A 19,120-nucleotide genomic window follows, 5' to 3' on the forward strand; every position below is an offset into this window, starting at 1 on the left:
AGTGCTCCAAAGATCCCTGATGGAGAGAAAGTGGACTTTGATGTAAGTCATCACATTTTAGTAGATAAATGAATCATGATTTATTAATTATATATTTATATAACTAAATATATAATTATAAATAAATATTTCTTTTAATATTCATAGGATTTTTAAAATATAAGACTTAAAAAAGTATTGAAGTGAAGCTGCATTGAATAAGTAAGATAAATGCTTGTTTCATACTGGGTTGCACAGGAATCAGTTTCTCTAAAATCTTCATGTACCTCAGTTATACATTCACTGCTAGGTAAAAGTTTCTGTTGCCTTTTTTCGGTCTGTTTTTGGGAAAACAACACCCAGCCCCTCGTTGTTCAGCAGCAGGTTCTTAAAGTCGATCTGTTGTGTTTTTATCACAGGACATTCAGAAGAAACGTCAGAACAAAGATCTGGTTGAGCTTCAGTCTCTGATCGACGCTCACTTTGAGTGCAGGAAGAAGGAGGAGGAGGAACTGATCGCGCTCAAAGAAAGAATCGTGAGTTTCCCACGGCGTGCAGACATGCACATCGCATTCAGCTCCAGGAAGTGAGTCTGCTGCGCTTGTTGCAGGAAAAGCGCCGTGCGGAACGAGCCGAGCAGCAGAGGATTCGCGCTGAGAAAGATAAGGAGCGACAGGCGCGGCGTGAGGTAAAGCAAAGGAAACAGGCAAAGATGGGCAGGAACTAGTTACATTTACTTAAGTAAGTTTTTTGAAAAAAAAATTATTTAGCAGCATTTTTACTACGCTGTACTTTGAGTAATTTTATTATGAAGTATCTCTACTCTTAATTTCTTGGATTTTCTACCAACTGAATTAAAAACAAACCAAAAATTCACCAGACTCAGACCTGCAGTTTGTTAGTTTCATAAGATTTTTATTGAAAGAAACTGATTTGTAGAAATGCATTCTCCCTGATTTTGTTATTTTTGTTACTTAAAATAAAATACCAAAATTTCCACTTAACTTTAAATTTTTATCCGTCTGATGATGTAATTTTTAAATATTAGGTAACTGATCATTTGATCAGTTACTCGTACTTGAGTAAACTTTTTACCAAATACTTTTGTACTCTTGAGTAATTTATTTGAATTGCCTTGTTGCTGAAAATGTGCTACATTAATAAAATGACCTTACCTTGGATACCTTTTACTTTTACTTGATAAAAATATGTTGAAGTACTTTTATTGCATACTCTGCCCAGCTCTGGAAACAGGAAGTATGAAGCCTCAGTGTTTCACTGACCCCTGCTGGCCTGGAGGTGTTTTTGCATGTTGCTTAATTTTCTTTCTGGTTTTAATGTTTCCACAGGCGGAGAGGATGAGGAAGGAGGAGGCGGATGCACAGAGGAAGGCTGACGATGACGCCAAGAAAAAGATAGCTCTCACCAACATGGGGTCAGGCTTCAGCAGCCACCTGCAGAGGGTATTTAACCTGCTTCGTTTTTCCTTTCATGGAACATTTTACATTCAGTCTCAGGAAAGGCAGCCGTGAAATTTAACTTTAAATGTTTTTATTTCTCACCAGATTGATGCAAAGAGAGGCAAGAAGCAGACCGAAAGAGAAAAGAAGAAGAAGGTTTTGGCAGAGAGGATCAAACCGCTGAGCATCGACAGCCTCACAGACGACCAGCTGAGGTAAAAACATTTGATTCTCTGGGTTTTACTGCAAAGCACCAGATCTCACCAAGTAACTTTAATCTAGTTTCTAGTGCAAATATCTTAGTACACTTGAAATAAGACAAAACTAACTTACAAGTAACTTTTCAGCACAAAATATGGGCTTGTTTTAACTCAGTAATTCCTTAATATTGATGAAAAAGTTCTGGTTCCACTGGCAGATTATTTCACTTCGACAGTAGGAATAATATCTTGTTATAAGTGAAAGTTTTTATTTCTATTTTGATTTTCAAGCTCAGTGAAGCTTCACAGGCAAACTGTTAAATAAAAAAATCAAATCAAATGGTAAAATATAAAGAAATATGCTACATATTTAAGATAAACATTAATAAATCAGTACAACCAGATTAAAATCAAATATGCCAGCATGTTGGTGACGGTGGATTATAAATCAGAGTAAAAATTGGTTGTTTCAGAAGAACTTTGATTAAAAACTTGACTGCATTAAGGGGATAACGCTCTGTAAATAAAATACGGTAATAAAACTGTGATAATAAAATCCTAATATAACCAAAATAAAGTCATTATTCTCATAATGCCCTGACTGTATTCTCATATTACTACAAATTTATTCTTGTATTATTTCAGCTTTATTCTCATCATATTATGACTTTATTTTTTAAATATACCTTTTTCTCATATCATTACTACTTTATTCTCATATTTTTTAATTTCCCTCAGTATAGCCCTTATATCCTGTTTTATGTAAATGTAAAGAGTTGCAGAATTTGACTCAACCCAAATTTAAGATCAACCCAAATTCTTGCAAATGGATCCAAAGCTAAAATGACTGAAGTTGATCAGGAAAGGTCAACACTTTAAACTGCTTTATAAATAAAATTACCTCACAATGGAAAATACCACACATTCCTTTTGCCAAGAGGTCACAATTTACCAAAAAAAAGAAACATTTAAAGTGATGAATCCCAGGCAGTGAAAATGGTTCCTGCTGTGTTTGTCAGGGGAAAGGCCAATGAGCTTTGGGACTGGCTGACCAACCTGGAGGCGATAAAATACGACCACTGTGAGATGCTCAAGAGACAAAGATATGAGGTGAAAAATGTGCAAACCAGAGTTGAGCTTAAAAATAAAAATGTTTTATATAAATGTATTTGTCATAGGTTGAAATACTAAAGCATATAGAGAATTTCTCTTTAGATTTAATCTATAAACGCCAATAAATTAGTGACTTGTGGAAAAAATTACGTTTGTTTATTTCCTCCTCATGTGATCATGTGAATTTAATCGAAGCAAAATGTGAAGTTTCTTTTTATTAACTCAGAGTTGTTGTTTTCAGGTCATCTCTCTCAGAAACCGCATCGACGAGCTGCAGAAACAGTAAGTGACAAAGAAACAAAGCAGCTTCAAAATGGATTCCTGCAGTCTGGAAAACTCTTGAATATAATTAAAATAATTTTCCTCATTTGAATAAGGCTGCAAAAATATAAAAACATCCATGCACATTTAGTTTTTAAGTCATTTTATTAAAACCCTGGAACTGACAGATATCCTGACCTCGCTGGACATCATTTCTGTTGAATTACCAGAAACAAACCTGGAAACTATTATTATTATACTTTTGTTTTGTTTTAGCCGTAATAAGATGGAGCAAAGCTGTTTATGTGGTTGTACACTGCAAAAGCACAAAATCTTACCAAGCAGTTTTGTCTAGTTTCTAGTTCAAATATCTAAGTACAATTGAAATAAGACAAAATTAACTTAAGAGTAACTTTCCAGCAAGATTTAGAGGTGAGATTTAAGTAAAACATTTAGTGTCGATTATATTGTTTTCAAAAAGTACCAGTTCCACTGGCTGAAGACATTTTTACAGTTATAAGTGATAAAATCAGTCTGCACTTTTTAAATTTCATTTAAAAAAATGTAATTTAAATTTAAGAAATATCTACATATTTGAATATTAATATTTTCAACATTTGCTGGAAATAACTCAGAAATTTTTAGACTAACTTCAGAAAATGTACTGACATTTTTTTTTTTTTTTTTGTATTTCCGAAGTTAAAAGTTTTCTACCTTTGAAACTCAGAAAATTTCCAAAAGTCACAAATTTGCAACTTTTGAAACTCAGAAATGTCATAGATTTTTCTGTAAAATTTCTGTGATTAATCGCAAAATTTCTACGTTTTTTTTGTTTTTGTTTGTTTGTCTTTGTTTTTTCTAGAACATTTCAGAGATTTTTTTTTATTTTTTATTTATTTTTTGGCCATAATATGCTGACAAATGCAAATGACAAATGCATGTATTGAATTTTTCATTTCTTGTGTGAAGAAATAAAGTAACATTTTGTATTTTTGCAGTGTAGATGAATTTATACAACAGTTCTCATTCTTTGGTTTAGGTTCAGTTTTCTGATCACTTGGTGTTGACTTTCTTCGCATCAGCGCCCCCTGTTGTTCGCTTTTAGTATAGCAGTGACTCAGAACGTTTTGTCATCTGCCAGCAGAGGGCGCTGTTCATCTGAAGCTCATCAGTCCGCCTCAGTTTGGGAGTTTCGTCTCCCTCCAGGGTTTTTATATAAAAGTATATGAAACATTTCTGTTTTATTTCTGAACTCGTGTTGCTCTTTGCGCCCTGCAGCAGCAAGAAGGGAGCCGCCTCACGCCGCAGGAAGTGAGCAGCGTCGGGGTAAAGGTCGGCCAAGGTCGCGACCTCAGCGCAGACTGTGTGGCGACGGCGACAACTGGATGTCTTAGTTCCTGTTTCTGCTCAAGTGCAATGGCTTCAGAATAAATATAGCTCCAATAAAAAAACTGTTTTAAAAGAAAATGATATTTTTGTTTAAGAAAAACTCTTTGCTTTGGTTTGTGGGAATTAAAAAGTTACTTAAATAAAAGCCTGATAAAAATAATATTAAAATAAGTATTAAAAAGTTGCTTCTTTGGTTTATTATTATTATTTTTAATGTATGATATTTATGGCTTCAGTATTTATCAATTAGGCAATTTTGCTAATTCATACTGGAAATTAAAGACCATTTTTTGTTCTTTAATATTTAATTAATTTAACAGGAATGTTCACTTTTATCCTTTTAGTGGCTATGTGTTTAAATGTTTATCTATATTCAAAACTGCTTTATTTTTAGGTAATTATAGCTGAAGACATTGTTACTTTTAATAAGCATCTTCACCAGATTATGCAGATATTTTATTTTTTAAAAACAGCATAAAGACCATTTGGCTGGCTTTTACACTGCAAAAACAAAATCTTACCATATAGGCTATATATATATTTTTATGTGAATATTTTTATACATAAGAATACAAACTTTAAGTAACTTTTAAGCAAAAAAAAAGCATTTAAAGTCAATGATTTCTTGATATTGATGAAAATGTGCTTGTTCCACTGGCAGATTTTCATTTTTATGTGAAAAATGTTTTGTTACAAGTGAAATAATCTGCCAGTGGATCTAGCATTTAAAATCAACATTAAGGAACTATTAGCCTAAAACAAGCCCATATGTCTTGAAGAAAAGTTACTTTTAAATTAGTTTTGCATTATTTAAAGTGTACTAAAATGTTTCCACTAGAAACTAGACCAAAGTACTTGGTAAGATTTTGTGTTTTTGCAGTGTACGAGTGAAAACCAGCAAACGGATCATAAATTAAATCGAAATGAATCAATATTATGCTCTAAAAAGAGCTGGAAAGTGTAAGTTTATGTTTTTGGCTAATAGCTCAGCCATATTTCATTAATGTATGTTGGTGAAATAAAATAATTCTGGATGTGAGAAGTTGTGGTTGTGAAAAAAGTCACAATATAAATATGTGTTTATTAAGATTTCACCAGCTCTTAAATATCATACAGACATTCACTCCAACACTTTAAATGTGTTTTGTATTTTGGTTTTTTTTTTGTCATAGCGTGACTAGTCAGATGTGCTAATGGTCCTCAGTTCTTATCAGCAGGAATCACGTGAAAAAAGTCGTCTCCAGGAATCCTGGATGCTTAAAACAGACAGCAGAATTCATTTTTTCAGCTAAAATGTGAAAAAACTCAAGGGAAAACTGTTTCATCCATAAGAAAATGCAGCTATTTCAGTGGCTTACTTCAGAAATCAGGAATAATTTAGAGTACTCCTCCTTAAAAATGGAGGCAATGTTTCAGTCCGTGCGGCAGGGGGCGCTGTTGGCTCCATCAGGATGAGATTGGCTCGTAGATGCTGCCGGGATCCGCAGGTGAAGAAGAGACGCCGGATCCGTCGTGAGGGGATTCGGCCCCCTGGGGGACCACGCTGTCTCCGGCGGGGGCCACGGCCCGGTCGGTGCTGATCCGCTCCACGATGCTGGACAGGCAGTCCAAGCTGGAAATGAGCGACGACTTGCTGCTGCTGCCGCAACCTTCACATGGGAAATTTTAAAAAGTCAGATAAGGTAACATTTATACAAAGGCATATTTATATATCAATATATCAGAGAAAGAGAAAAAAGTACATTTCAGCCAAAAAAAACAAAAAAACTCAGAAATGTTGAGATTTTAAGAGAATTTCTAGAAAAAAAACCAAGGAAATGTCGGAACTCCAAAGGTATAAAATTTGTAAGAAAAAAACTCAAAACATTTTGAGATTAATCAAATTTCCCAGAAAAAAAAGGAAATGTATGTGTTTCAAACTTGCTAGAAAAAAAGTAAGAAATTTTGAGATTAATCTCCGAAGTTTTCCGAGAAAAACATTTCTTAGCTTCGAAAAATAATTTGATTATTGAAAAAAAATCTCAGAAAGTTTTGAGAAAAGATTTAGAAGTTTCTGAACTACAAAAGTCGAAAATGTTTCACTTTTGAAAAATGTTCTTCCTGAACAGAAATGTCCTTGTTTTTTTTTTGTTTGTTTTCAGGCAAAATTTTAATATTCCAAACAACATACTTGAGATTAATCTCAAAATTTGAGCAAATTTTTGACTTTTCAAATTCAGAAATCTTTTTTCTAGAACATTTCAGATTTATCTCAAAATGTCTGAAGTTTTTTTTTTTTTTTTAAACCCAGAAAATTTGAAGTGTTTTTCTAGAAACTTTTTGAATTTCCAGCCTTAGAAATGTTGAAGTTTGTTGTAGGAAATTTATGACAGGATAAGAGTCCTGAGCATCTTATCCTAATTCTTCCTAATTTTTCTTTTAAAAAAAGCTGTTTTTATTAAATAATTACAACTTAAATTTTGAGTTACTTCAGATTCACTTTTTTAACTTTTCAGTTTTAATATAATTAATATAAATTATGCCAATAAACAAATGTCATCTCAAGGCTGCACAAGATCAAATATATAACCCCAGTGAATCCTGTTATCATACAATATAGTTAAGATCATAATGAAATTGGTCAAAGATTGTCTGTCTACAAAATGCCAGAAAATCACAGTAAACAGTGGGGAGGAATCATTCCTATAAGAATGAATTGGAAGCAATAATTAAGTGTTTTTTCACACCTGATAGTCCGGTAGACTGTTTGATTTGGGACCAAAATCACATTTGTTACATTTTCAGCTGGTGCAGTTCTCCGTCACTGCACTGCGTCTAACTAACCAAACTTCTGAGAAAACTGTTCCCCTCCTCGCCTGTGGGGGCGCTGCACCAAGAACCACTGAACGAAACGACATGAAAACCTCTGAACGTTTTCATGTCTATGCCTTTGAAAAAGACACTGAGCGCAACTTCCTTCTTCGCACAATTTAAATAAAAATGGAGCGGCGTCAGCTTTTAGCTGTTGTGGAATTTCTCTTTTGTCTTCGGCTAAAAACCACAAGTCATTTCTCCTGCTAGCTCTCGGCTAACGCGTTTGTTTTGGTTGTATTTTCCCATAATGCCCTGCTCTACAATCCGCTTCCTACTTCTTGCCCCAACAAGTCCACCTTTCTCCAGGAGACAACGTCCTTCTGTTTACCGGACCAGACACTCGTCCTGACCTCTACACGCTTAGCTTCAGGTCAAAGGTCATGATTTTAAAGCAACAACAAAACCGCATCACCTCCAAAAAGCAGCAAAATGAGACAGAAAGAAAATCCTCAGCACATCTTACTCCCACTGAACTTCAACAATGTGAGTCCTGTCCTTATTTGTTTAATGTTTTGTTTTAAAATTAAATGAACATACATTTTTTTCTGTAAATTTGGATTTTATTTGCTTTCTAAAACGTCTAAAATGACACTAAATTACTGAAATAACAGATTTATTAAGAAGAAATCTCAGAGGATTCGTTTGTTATGATTAAATTGAAGAAAAACCCCATCCAGAAATAACATGAATAAAAGAAGAAACTCATAAATTAAAAAAAACTTCTATATGGTAAAGGATTTAAAAAACCACAAGTACTCACCGTCTACTGTTTGTTTTCCACAGGAAGTGTTTCCGTTTTCACTGCTGGCCGAACACGGAGAGATGAAATCCATCTGGAGACATAAACATCAAATAAGGTATTTAAATTTTATTCACTGCCAAAATTACCACAAACTAAAACTTAAAAAAACAAAAATTAACCCAATTTTAATCTTTAAAAAGCTATTTTCTGACTTATATCACATTTGATTTTAGACACTTTTTAAAGTTTCCATTGATGAAAAAAATTCTCTCCAGTTCCTTCCTTCCATCCATCCATCCATCCATCCATCCATCCATCCATCCATCCATTTTCTTGACACCCTTGTCCCTCAGTGGGGTCAGGAGGTGCTGGTGCCTCTCCAGCTAACGTTCTGGGCGAGAGGCGGGGTCACCTGGACAGGTAGCCAGACTGTCGCAGGGCAAATTCTCTCCAGTTATTTTAGCATTTAGCCGCAGAAGCGAATTCCAACAGACAAACATTTAATGTTTAGCCTGATTTACTGAGACAACGAAACGGTATGTGTTTTTATACCTTTTATGTAAATACATGATTTTTAATTAAAAAAGAAAACAGATATGCTTTGATAAAATAAAAACAATGTTTTAATCTTTAATTTGTAATTTTTAAAATCCATTTGCTGACTCACTTAACATTACCAACACCTGAAAAAGGTGAACTAGTTCCCTTCTAGACACTTTTTAAAATTTCCATAAAAAAAAAAAATATTTTTTTAAATGAAACCTTAAACTTTAGTTTTAAAAACAACAACAAATCTTAGCTAAACTGATGAACATGAGTTAGGAATTATATTTAAAACAACTTGGTGTAAAGAAACAGCCATTACACTGCAAAAACAAAATCTTACCAGGTATTTTTGTCTAGTTTCAAGTGTAAATATTTTAATGCACTTGAAATAAGACAAAAATAACTTTTTTCAGCAAGACTGACGCTTGTTGTAAGTCAATAATTCCTTAATATTGATGTGTTTTTTTTATAATTTGAGTTTTTCTTTTATAACTCAATATTTTGTGAAAAACATCTGCCAATGGAACTACAAATTTTTTCAATCACTATTAATTATTAACTGAAAACCAGCTTGTATTTCTTGCTAAAAAGTTACTTGTAAGTAAGTTTAGTCTTTTTTTAAGTGTATTATCACAGTGTGTTTCAAAGTGGCCCTGCAACAGACTGGCGACCTGTCCAGGGTGTACCCCGCCTCTTGCCCGAAACGTTGGCTGGAGATGAGCACCAGCACCCCTCCCGACCCCACTGAGGGAAAAAGGGTGCAAGAAAATGGATGGATGGATGGATGTTTCAAAGTGGAGACCGCTAGGGGGCGCTAGAGAGCTTCAAAAAAGTTGAAAGAGGAAGGAGGGGGAAAAAAGGAAAACTAAAAAATAAATTTTTAAATCATAAATGTACATTTCTTTACATAAATATGATCTGTTTTTCAGACATTACTATAAAACATAAGTTAAAATAACTAATTATTAGATAGAAATATCCTTTATTTCAGGAAAACTGTGCTGGCAGCAAATTTGATCGGTTGAAAGTCAAATTTATTTAGCTGCTTCGCTTCTTAACCCAGAAATGAAAACACTTCTGTCAAGAAAATGAGCAAAGGAAGCTCAGCTGTACTAACAAAACTAAAAACCAAGGAGACTAAACAAAATTTGAAGATATTAATATAAAAATCAGACTTTTTTTATCAAAAGAGGGACAGAGTTTATCTARTACACTGCAAAAACACACAAAATCTTTTTTCTACTTTATAGTCCAAATATCTTATTACACTTGGAAGATAAAACTAACAAGTAACTTTTCAGGAAGATATAGGAGCTTGTTTTAACTAAATAATTCTTCAAATTGATGAAAAAGTACCAGTTCTTTTACCTTATTGTTTCACTTTTAAGATGGGAAAATGTCTTTTTATAAGTGAAATAATCTGATAGTTGAACTAGTGTTTTTTCATCAATATTAAGGAAATGTTTACTTAAAAAAAGCTTCCATATGTTGCTGAAAAGTTACTTGAAACAAGATAAAACTACCTTACAAGTGTACTAAGATATTTGCACTAGAAACTAGACCAGAAGTATATTACCATACATATATATATGTATACTTGTTTTTGCAGTGTAATATATTCAACATTATTGGCAACTAAAATCAGAAGGTATGAAGCAGCATTTACGCTAAATGAATGTAAATAAAAGTGAGGAAAAAATGTAAAACTCTGTTTCTATGCATATTTTGGAGCATTATCCAAAGGGTGTTACTGGTGGGGAAAGCGTTTGAATCCCTGGAAAATACTAGATCCCCTGGCCAGAGTATTTCACTTATAACACAGGAAAAATGTCCTGCTGTAAGTGAGATAATCAGCCAGTACTTTTTAATGAATATTGATAAATTATTCACGTAAAACAAGCTCCCTAATCTTGCTGAAAAGTTACTTGTAAGTTAGTTTTAAAATCAGAAGACATGAAGCAGCATTTATGCTAATGAATCTAAATAAAAGTGAGAAAATTTTTTTAAAAAATTCAATGTTTCTTTATATATAACATCTGCATTAGAAAGTGGACCCCATAAAAAAAATCGCTTTTGTGTTTTTGCAGTGCGTGTTGTTCCATTCTAAAGACACCATTCATCAAAACTAATCACAGGAGCCCAAAATAAATCTCCGGTTCCATTCCTCACATTTCATGAGGCAGCACATGGACCGTTCAGCTGTCGCGGCCTCACCGTGTTGTCGGAGCAGCTGGACTGGGGGCTGGAGGAGTCCGACTCGCCGCCGTAGCGCTCCAGCTGCGGGTAGAAGCCGCCGCCGTCGTTCTGGCCGGCCCGCAGCAGCGCCTGCAGGGACTCGATGTAGCTGATGGCGTTCCGCAGGATCTCCACCTTGGGCAGCCGCTGGTTGGGGTTGGAGGCCGTGCAGCGCTTCAGCGTCTCAAACGCGTCGTTCACCTTGCTGAGGCGCCGTCTCTCCCGCATCGTCGCCGCTTTCCTCCTGTCGGCGTGCGTCGTCTTCCTCTTGCAGGCCTTGCAGGCCCACAGCAGGCAGTGGCCCCCCTGGTGGAGGCCCCCGGGGGCCCGCACGTGCTGGTCCTCCTCCTCCGCTGTTGGCACGTGGTGATGGAGATGATCCTCCTCCGACTTCAGCAGGCCGCCGTGCGTCAGCCGTGCGTCCAGGTCATCGAAAAAGTTCAGGTCGCTGGTGTTGAAGCAGGGGTCATAGAGGTCATCAGCTGACGAGAGAGGGAAGGGAAAGTCTGACAAATCCATTGACAACCGCAGAACAAAACAAAAAAACACAAACTCTTCTGAGATCTTCCCAAAATCTCGAATATCGGACGCAGAGAGAAAATGTCAGCAATTAGTTGTATCTGAGCTGACAGGGAGTTTAAAGGGCCAGTCTGTGTAACTTCACTCCTTTGGTGTGGCCTGCCTTTATAAAGCAGACGGTGCGGAGGCGGACCAGCCACACCAGTGACCAATGGGTGTGTGTAGGTGTGTACTGCGTGGCTGTGTGTGATCAGTGCAGAGAAACAGGAAGCAGGGGAAGCGACAGTCAGGTTCAAATTCACAAATCACTGACAAAACGTTACGCTGACTGAAAAGACTCTGCAGCTCTGATGGGTTAAAACCAGCAGAACTTATTCCAACAGCTGTTTCTAACCAGCTGGTTGCAGAGAATTAAAGGTGAACCATTGTGCTTAACAGGTTAGGATGGATCTATGGGCGAAACAAAACATGTTCATTTTGAGTTTTTGCTCAAAATCTTCTCAGAATGTTTTAGAGCTTCTGTCACTTTAAATCTAAATAAACTGCTGCTGGCCACGCCCCCAAGCTCAATGTTTACACACATACATGAAAATGGCTGCAAACAGACGCACAATTACACAACCATATATCTTTGAAAAGCATTAGTAGAGCCTCCTGCACAACCAACAAGAATGCAGCAAATGGTTTCTGGATGGTGAGTCAAAAACATAGTTGGGTAGTAATTGGTTACATTTACTGGAGTAAAATGTACTTTTAGGAGTATTCTTACTACGCTGTACTTTTTACTTTTACTTGAGTAATTTTATTATAAAGTATTTCTACACTTACTTGAGTAAAATTTCGGAATTTTCAACCCACTGAATGAAAAACAAACATGTTTTAACCAAAAATCCACCAGACTCAGACACACACCTGCAACTTCTGTTAAAGTATCTAAAGTTTTATTTTGAAGGAAACTGATTTATAAAAAATTTTTGCCGTATTTTATCTTTTGTTACTTGTGTGAATTATTGACTTTTTTTGTCCTTAAAATACCTAAATTTTCACTTCACTTTATATTTTGGTCCATCTGATGACGTAATTTTTAAATATGAGATGATTTATAATTTGATCATTTACTCAGTACTTGAATAGAGTTTTTACCAAATACTTTTTCACTCTAAAGTAATTTCTTAGACGGCTTCTTTTTACCGTATTTTCCGCACTATAAGGCACCTAAAAACCTTCAATTTCCTCAAAAGCCGACAGTGCACCTTATATAATATATATGGACCAATATTGAGCCACAACAGGTCTAGCAACTACGGTAAGCAGCCGTCGACTTCATTTTCCCCGTAGAAGAAGAAGTGCGCGGTGCTTGCTGGGATAGTTGTCAGAACGCTTGTTTGTTAATAAAGTTTGATAATACATTTAAAGCCAGGAGGGGAGGGGTGGGGGAAGAGAGACAGAGACTGCGGCGGCAGCGTGTCGGTTGGTCTGTGTTACCCAGAATGCAGTTGGGCACAATATCGCAACACCAACACCGTGAGTGAAACGACGACTGGAGCAGCTACTATATAAAGCACTCTGGGACCATTTCTTTACAAATTTAGATGTGTAATAATAGAGTACAGAACAAATTGACAAGCCTCTATTCTATGCGCCTTATAATGCGGTGCACCTTATATATGACATTTTTTTTAAGTACCCCTTTCATTGAAGGTGCGCCTTATAATTTGGTGCGCCTTTATAGTGCGGAAAATACGGTACTCTTGAGTAAAAATAGGTTGAAGTAGTGATACTTTTATGTGAGTACAATTTTGGGGGTTATTTTACTCATCTGTGGTCAAAAATAAAATGTGGAGCTCAACTTGGGTTGCTAGGTAACAGGGCTGGGCTTCGCTGGGATTGCTAGGTAGCCGGGCTGGGCTTTGCTGGGGTTGCTAGGTAACTGGGCTGGGCTTCGCTGGAGTTGCTAGGTAACGGCGCAGTGCCTGTCGAGTGTAACTGAACAATCATAAGGTTTTTGAAACGGCTCATTTTGATGCTGTAAGTCATAAACAATCATAATCTAACTTCATGGTAGCGTTTGATTTCTTGATATAAATCAGAGAGGGAAATGTGCAGAGGCTTGTTTCGTCCAAAAAAACCCTAAAAAACAAGCAATGGGAGAAATTTAGCATTAAAATGTCAAATGTACATAAGATGTAATTATTTTTCCATTCAAATCGTTAAAACTGCCCCAGCATCTCTGAGTTTCTGCACATTGCTCCGTTTTCCTGTTTGCTGTCAGCAGCTCTAACTTTCCCCTGGAACGAGCCCAGTAACAGGATCCAGATCCTCCCATCATGAGTGGCTGAAATCAATCTGAAGGAGAATTTCTGGGAAGGTGTGAGGAACGTGCATGTGTTCTGCATCACAACTTCCCACTTTAACAACAATCCTTCATTCATTAAGAAAAACAAACAGCCGGTCAGAAACAAAATGAGAGGGAAACCGTGATAAACTGTTGATTTTTTTTACACCAACATTTAACATTTTGGCAACTTTCTGCCGCCAGTGGAAAAACTTTCTGCATTTTTAATTGATAGAATACATATTTTTTGTAATTTATACTGTTGTATCCTTCATGTTTTTTTCTGCAGGAAAAAAGTGTGCCCTTTTTAAAAAGCAGGGAGTGAATGCATCTCTCAAGTGTTAACAGAATACTGATGTCCTTAACTTAGATTACATTTTCTGCCCGAATGATTAAAATTTAAAGAAAATTAGTTATAAAGTGTCAATTAACCTAAAAGATATTTATTTTATAAACATTAAATGGTTGATAATTTGAAAAATTACTCAGTACTTGAGTAGACTTTTTACCAAATACCTTTTTACTTGAGCAATTTCTTGGACGGCTGCTTTTTAGTTTTACTTGAGTAAAAATATGTTGAAGTAGTTCCACTTTTACTTGAGTACAGTTTTTGGGAAACCACCTCTGTGAAGTTACAGAGCAGATTACTGTAGGATCTGACATCTCTCTACTCTTGTGATTCATAGCTTCAGGGGGTTTTTTTATCTGGAAGATGAAACCATGACAGATATCTCATAGTAATCAAAAAGCAGCAACTATAACCTGACTTCAGATCAGAGTGAGCATCATTTTCTTGCACTGCTTGCTTAATGCATCCTCTGCACTTGTATCAAGAATGTGAGTCATTCAGTTGCACAACATGCACAGCAGCTAGCAGGGTCAGGCCGTTAACAAGAAGGACCCACTTGAGCAACTCATGTATTTACGACTGACTGCATGCTTTCTTGCAACTGTAGCACAACATTACTCATAAAACGTCCTATGAAAAGTTTTCAAGGCATTCTTTCTTAGGCTGAAGGCAGCCTGAAGTGACACAAATTTGATTTGCTTTCTTTGCTTTAATGCGACCCACGTCACCTGGATAAACGATACGTARCTGATGTTTTCAAATTAGACTGTGTCTGTACGGCCAGGTATTCGTCACGTCACCATTCTGCGTCCTGATAAGCGGGAATAAAAGCAACAATCGTAGCGCACTATATTGAAGATTAAGTCGTTAATGACTTAATCTTCATTAAGACTAAGTCTTAATGAAGATTAAGATTAAGAGATGGCTCCTGTCATTAGCATCCATGTTTACTTCCGCAAACACGGAGCGCTTCTTCTTCTTCTTCTTTTTTATGGCGGTTGCAAAACACCGCCATGCGCCATCTACTGCGCATGCGGGACAAATTCAGGTCATTCACAGGAGATCGTGAACGTTAGTTCACATTGGAAAATGTGAACTAACGTTCCCAAAAGAAAAAATATATATCTGATTTCACAAAAAATAAATCAGAATTAAGCTTTAAGGCCGGCAGTGTAAAAGTTGCTTTATTGAATTAAATGTAACCAATGACAGAGTTAGCTTACTGCGCTGCTGCTAATGCTAAATATGCTAGCAGGTTTAAGCTTATGGTGAAATAGGCAGCGTTGCTCTTTTATGAGGTTCAGTAAAAGTTGGTCACACATTTTTAGATGACAATGAGTGTAGCTACAACAGTAACAGGAAGCGTTATTTTTAGTTTAGCTCTGGGAAACAGTTATGTTAACCTATTAACCTCCTTCACTGGAAAAACAAAATGTTTGTCTAGTTTCTAGTGCAAATATCTTAATACACTTGCATTAATAAAAATAACCTACAAGTAACTTTTCAGCTACATACTGGAGCTTATTTTGAGTTATTTAATTCCTTAATATTGATTTTAAAGAAATGTATTAGTTCCGCTGGCATATTATTTCACTTATAAGTCGAACTTTTTCATCAATATTAAAGAATTATTCACTTAAAATAAGTTCTTGTGTTGTGCTGAAAAGTTACTTGTAAGTTAGTTTTGTCTTATTTCAAAGGTTCGAGATATTTGCACTGGACAGTAGACTAAAAATACTTATTTGCAGTGTTCCTTCATGTCAACAAAGCTAAAGCTGCAGCATTTTTTCTTATAAATTTTGTCCAATGATCACATCTGTTGTCAGCAGAATGAAGCAGACTCACCATCTGTGGGTTTCAGTTCTGCTGACACTATAGATATAAAAATATTTCAGATGTAAGGCATGTTTATCTGTACATCACATGATTAGAAGAAAAATAAAACAAACGAGCAACAACAACAAAAAACCATTACATTGCAGTGATAAACTAAGGGGAAACACCATAAACTGTAGTTTATGGTGTTATTTATTTTAGTTTATAGTTGTTTATTTTTTAGAGTTGATTTAAGGGAACTCAGTGTTTCAGCATCTTTGCAGTTTGCTAGAAGTTTGTTCCAGAATAGAGGAGCATAAAATCTGAACGCTGCTTCTCCGATTTAAATTAACTTTATTTCATGACACTGCAAAAACACAAAATATTACCAAGTATATTTGGCCTGTTTTGTAGTGCAAATACCTCAGTACACTTGAAATAAAACAAGTAATTTTTCAGCACGATAGAGCAGCTTGTTTTATGTCGATTATTCATTAATATTAATGAAAAAGGATGAGTTCCATTGGGAGATTATTTCACTCATAGTATGGGGAAAAACGTCTTGCTATAAGTGAATTATTACGCCAGTGGAACATTTTTAATTTAATAACAACAAATTGCTGACTTAAAACAAGCTCCTATGTCTTGCTAAAAAGTTACTTGTAAGTTATTTGCATATTATTTCAAGTGCACTACCAAGTTATTTGTTATTTGCACTACCAAAAACACTAATAAAAGTTAAGATTTTGTGTTTTTGCAGTGAATAATTTGCCTCCAATCAAAAGATAAAAATACTTATAGAAATGAAAATATTTTTTTCCCCACACAAAAACATTTTTATTAACTTCTGTTCATTTTAGTGGATGCGTTTACACCTAACCGTTACCAGTATATATCTAAACTTAGCCTGAACATAGTTTACAAGAAACGATATTCCTGCATCAGGAGGTGATTTTAATTTGCTCTAAATGAACTTGCGTACATAAAACCTGCAATCTGTGTGGGAGTGAATCTTCCCAGATGTCACACCCACATGTTTGGGTTTTGTAGAATTAGGGAGGAGTGAGACGATCAGTGACAGACACTAAAAAAAATTACACCAGGTTTGACTCACTGAAGTTTTTATAACCTAGAGATGAGATTTCAGGTTTTCTTCCAGAGTCTTGATTGGTTGTTCAAAGTAACAACAAATCTGGTGTTTCATTTAACTTAAAGGAACCACAAAAATTATCTAATCAAAATAAAAACATTAAGATAGAATTTAACTGTTACTTGTTTTTATTTTCTGCTTTTATTTGCTTTAAAACACTAATTTAGTAAATTAATTTCAAGGCTGACCTTCATCTTGAGCTTTAGAAACAAACTGAGATCCATCACTATGGCAACAGATCCATAATGTGAAAAGGACGAACCAAAGTTACATCTTGTTAACAAAAATGTGTTAACATTTTATATTAATCAAAATGGGGTTGCATAGAGTAACTATTAACAGTCAATATCCTACTGCAGGCCAGATGTTACATGATGGAAGAAGAAATATTACAGTATAGAGGTGTGCTGATCGATCGGTCACCGATCATAATCGGGCCGATTTTCGTGAAAAATGCATGATTGGTGATCGGCGATCATTGGCTCTTGTTGCCGATACCGATCACCTGCATCTCATTTCTCAGCCTGCCTGTGCAGCTGGTCTCCTCTTTCCTTCACACTGCGCAAACGCGCAGCAACAAAAAATAATAAAAAAATAAAAATAATAATTATGTGATCGGTATCGGTGATCAGTATCGGCAGAAAAAAACCTGATCGGCACAATTTAACTAACAGATTTTTATTTAAATTGCTGTGATCTTTGTTATTATTTTTATTATTGGCTACTAAAGAGTTGACTTGAAACTAATCAAAAATAAGTTTTTCTGATTAGTTAAGAGCAGCAGAATTATTGGAATTGATTCAAGTTTTGTTTAGCTTTTATTTTATTTAATTACTATCTAAAAAAATTAACTCGCCTTATCAGRTCMGTTTTTATGCATCGTTAAGAAGTTACAATGATGTGCTGAGAAACACATCATTAGCTAATATAAGCAACCGGCTAACGCATTTTACACTGCAAAACCACAAAATCTTACCAAGTCTAGTTTCTAGTGCAAATATCTTATTACACTTTACATGAGACAAAACTAACTTACAAGTAATTTTAAGTCAATAATTACCTAATATTGATGAAAACATGATGGCAGATTATTTCACTTCCAACATATTTTCCCCATGTTATAAGTGCATTAAATATGATTGGGAGTTTTTATCATAACGATGTTAAAAACGTCAGCSTGTCAGGAGTATTTTCTTGCCCTGCATTCATGTTTGCAGTTGCAGCAAAGTTTGAGAGCTTTGCAGATCTGCTGAAATGATACCGCAGCTCGCCCTCTTCTAGAAGGGTCTTACATTTCATGAGCTGCTAAATTTAACAGAAAGCCTCCCCAGGAAGCTGCGGGACGTTTTGGGTGTGAGCTATTCTCCTCCATGCTGCAACTTTATCTGTCTGAAGCAATTTAAAGTGAAGAAAAAGCTCATCAGTACGAGACAACAAGAAACTCAAAAAATGTTTCAAAGTTGAATTTTCTCACGTTTTTCCAAATGTTTGAAGGAATTATCCAAGATTAAATTCAGAGTCTGAACCAAATTTCACAAAACGATAATGCAATGCCACCACTAATWATAAATATGCCTAAAAAAATCGAAATAATGTGTGTTTTGGTGGAGCACACTGCAAAAACACAAAGTCTTAACAAGTATTTTTGTTAGTTTCTAGTACAAATAGCTTAGAACACTTAATATAAAACTAACTTTTACGTAACTTTTCAGCAACACATAGGAGCTTCTTTTAAGTCAATAATTCCTTATTATTATTGATGGAAAAGTACCATTTCCTTTGACAGATTATTTCACTATAACAAGATGTTATAAATTAAATTATCTGCCAATAGAAATAATATTTTTCATCAAWATGGAGGAATTATTGACTTAAACAAGTTCCTATATTTTGCTGAAACGTTAGTTTTGTCTTATTTCAAGAGAACYAAGATATTATCACCAAAAACTAGACTAAAAATACTTGGTGAGATTTTCTGTTTTTGCAGTTTTTTTGTATTGTTTGTTTTTTTACCACCACACCAATATTTCAGATAATCAAATAAACTCAAAGATAAACTGTGAATTATTTTATTAACATAAACAAGCTGTCCAAACCAGAACGGTTTTATTAACTTAGTCACATTCAGACCTAAATACTGTTTCTTTAATCAAGAAATAGCAGAAGATGACTTC

At 35.3% G+C, this 19,120-nt stretch overlaps 2 protein-coding genes and 1 long non-coding RNA gene across 6 annotated transcripts in view; 2 read left to right on the top strand and 1 right to left on the bottom strand.

Annotated features, from left to right (window-relative positions):
• LOC103462939 (troponin T, fast skeletal muscle isoforms-like) overlaps positions 1-4,483 on the top strand; it is an 18,896-nt gene extending 14,413 nt beyond the window's left edge. Inside the window, exons 9-16 of the mRNA XM_008406011.2 lie at positions 1-42; positions 399-515; positions 590-667; positions 1,329-1,442; positions 1,545-1,654; positions 2,659-2,749; positions 2,994-3,034; positions 4,292-4,483. The exon at positions 1-42 is cut by the window's left edge and continues 3 nt beyond it. Coding sequence (XP_008404233.1) covers positions 1-42; positions 399-515; positions 590-667; positions 1,329-1,442; positions 1,545-1,654; positions 2,659-2,749; positions 2,994-3,034; positions 4,292-4,328 — 630 coding nt within the window. The 3' untranslated portion in view covers positions 4,329-4,483. The remainder of the gene's footprint in view (positions 43-398; positions 516-589; positions 668-1,328; positions 1,443-1,544; positions 1,655-2,658; positions 2,750-2,993; positions 3,035-4,291) is intronic.
• Positions 4,484-5,441: 958 nt separating this feature from the next.
• Positions 5,442-12,008, bottom strand: LOC103462938 (myoblast determination protein 1 homolog). Of its 2 annotated transcripts, XR_533423.2 has the most exons (4): positions 10,758-12,008; positions 8,016-8,088; positions 5,761-6,051; positions 5,442-5,658 (listed from the first exon to the last, which is right to left on the bottom strand). XR_533423.2 is itself a non-coding variant. In XM_008406010.2 (3 exons), the coding sequence occupies exons 1-3, from the start codon at positions 11,295-11,297 to the stop codon at positions 5,849-5,851; spliced, it is 816 nt and encodes a 271-aa protein (XP_008404232.1). In that variant the 5' UTR covers positions 11,298-12,008; the 3' UTR covers positions 5,442-5,848. The 2 variants fall into 2 exon arrangements, 1 of the variants encoding a protein (XP_008404232.1); XM_008406010.2 differs by having other exon boundaries at positions 5,442-6,051.
• LOC103462937 (uncharacterized) overlaps positions 6,002-19,120 on the top strand; it is a 15,050-nt gene continuing 1,931 nt past the window's right edge. The window contains exons 1-3 of one of the 3 annotated variants that reach the window (XR_533422.1): positions 6,002-6,084; positions 7,562-7,738; positions 8,039-8,112. This is a non-coding gene — a long non-coding RNA (uncharacterized LOC103462937). Of the gene's footprint in view, positions 6,085-6,656; positions 7,739-8,038; positions 8,113-10,630; positions 10,745-19,120 lie in introns of those variants that run through there. The other 2 variants (XR_533421.2, XR_533420.2) reach the window with 2 other exon arrangements.

Source organism: Poecilia reticulata, linkage group LG3 (genome assembly GCF_000633615.1).
Source record: "Poecilia reticulata strain Guanapo linkage group LG3, Guppy_female_1.0+MT, whole genome shotgun sequence".
NCBI classification, from domain to species: domain Eukaryota; kingdom Metazoa; phylum Chordata; class Actinopteri; order Cyprinodontiformes; family Poeciliidae; genus Poecilia; species Poecilia reticulata.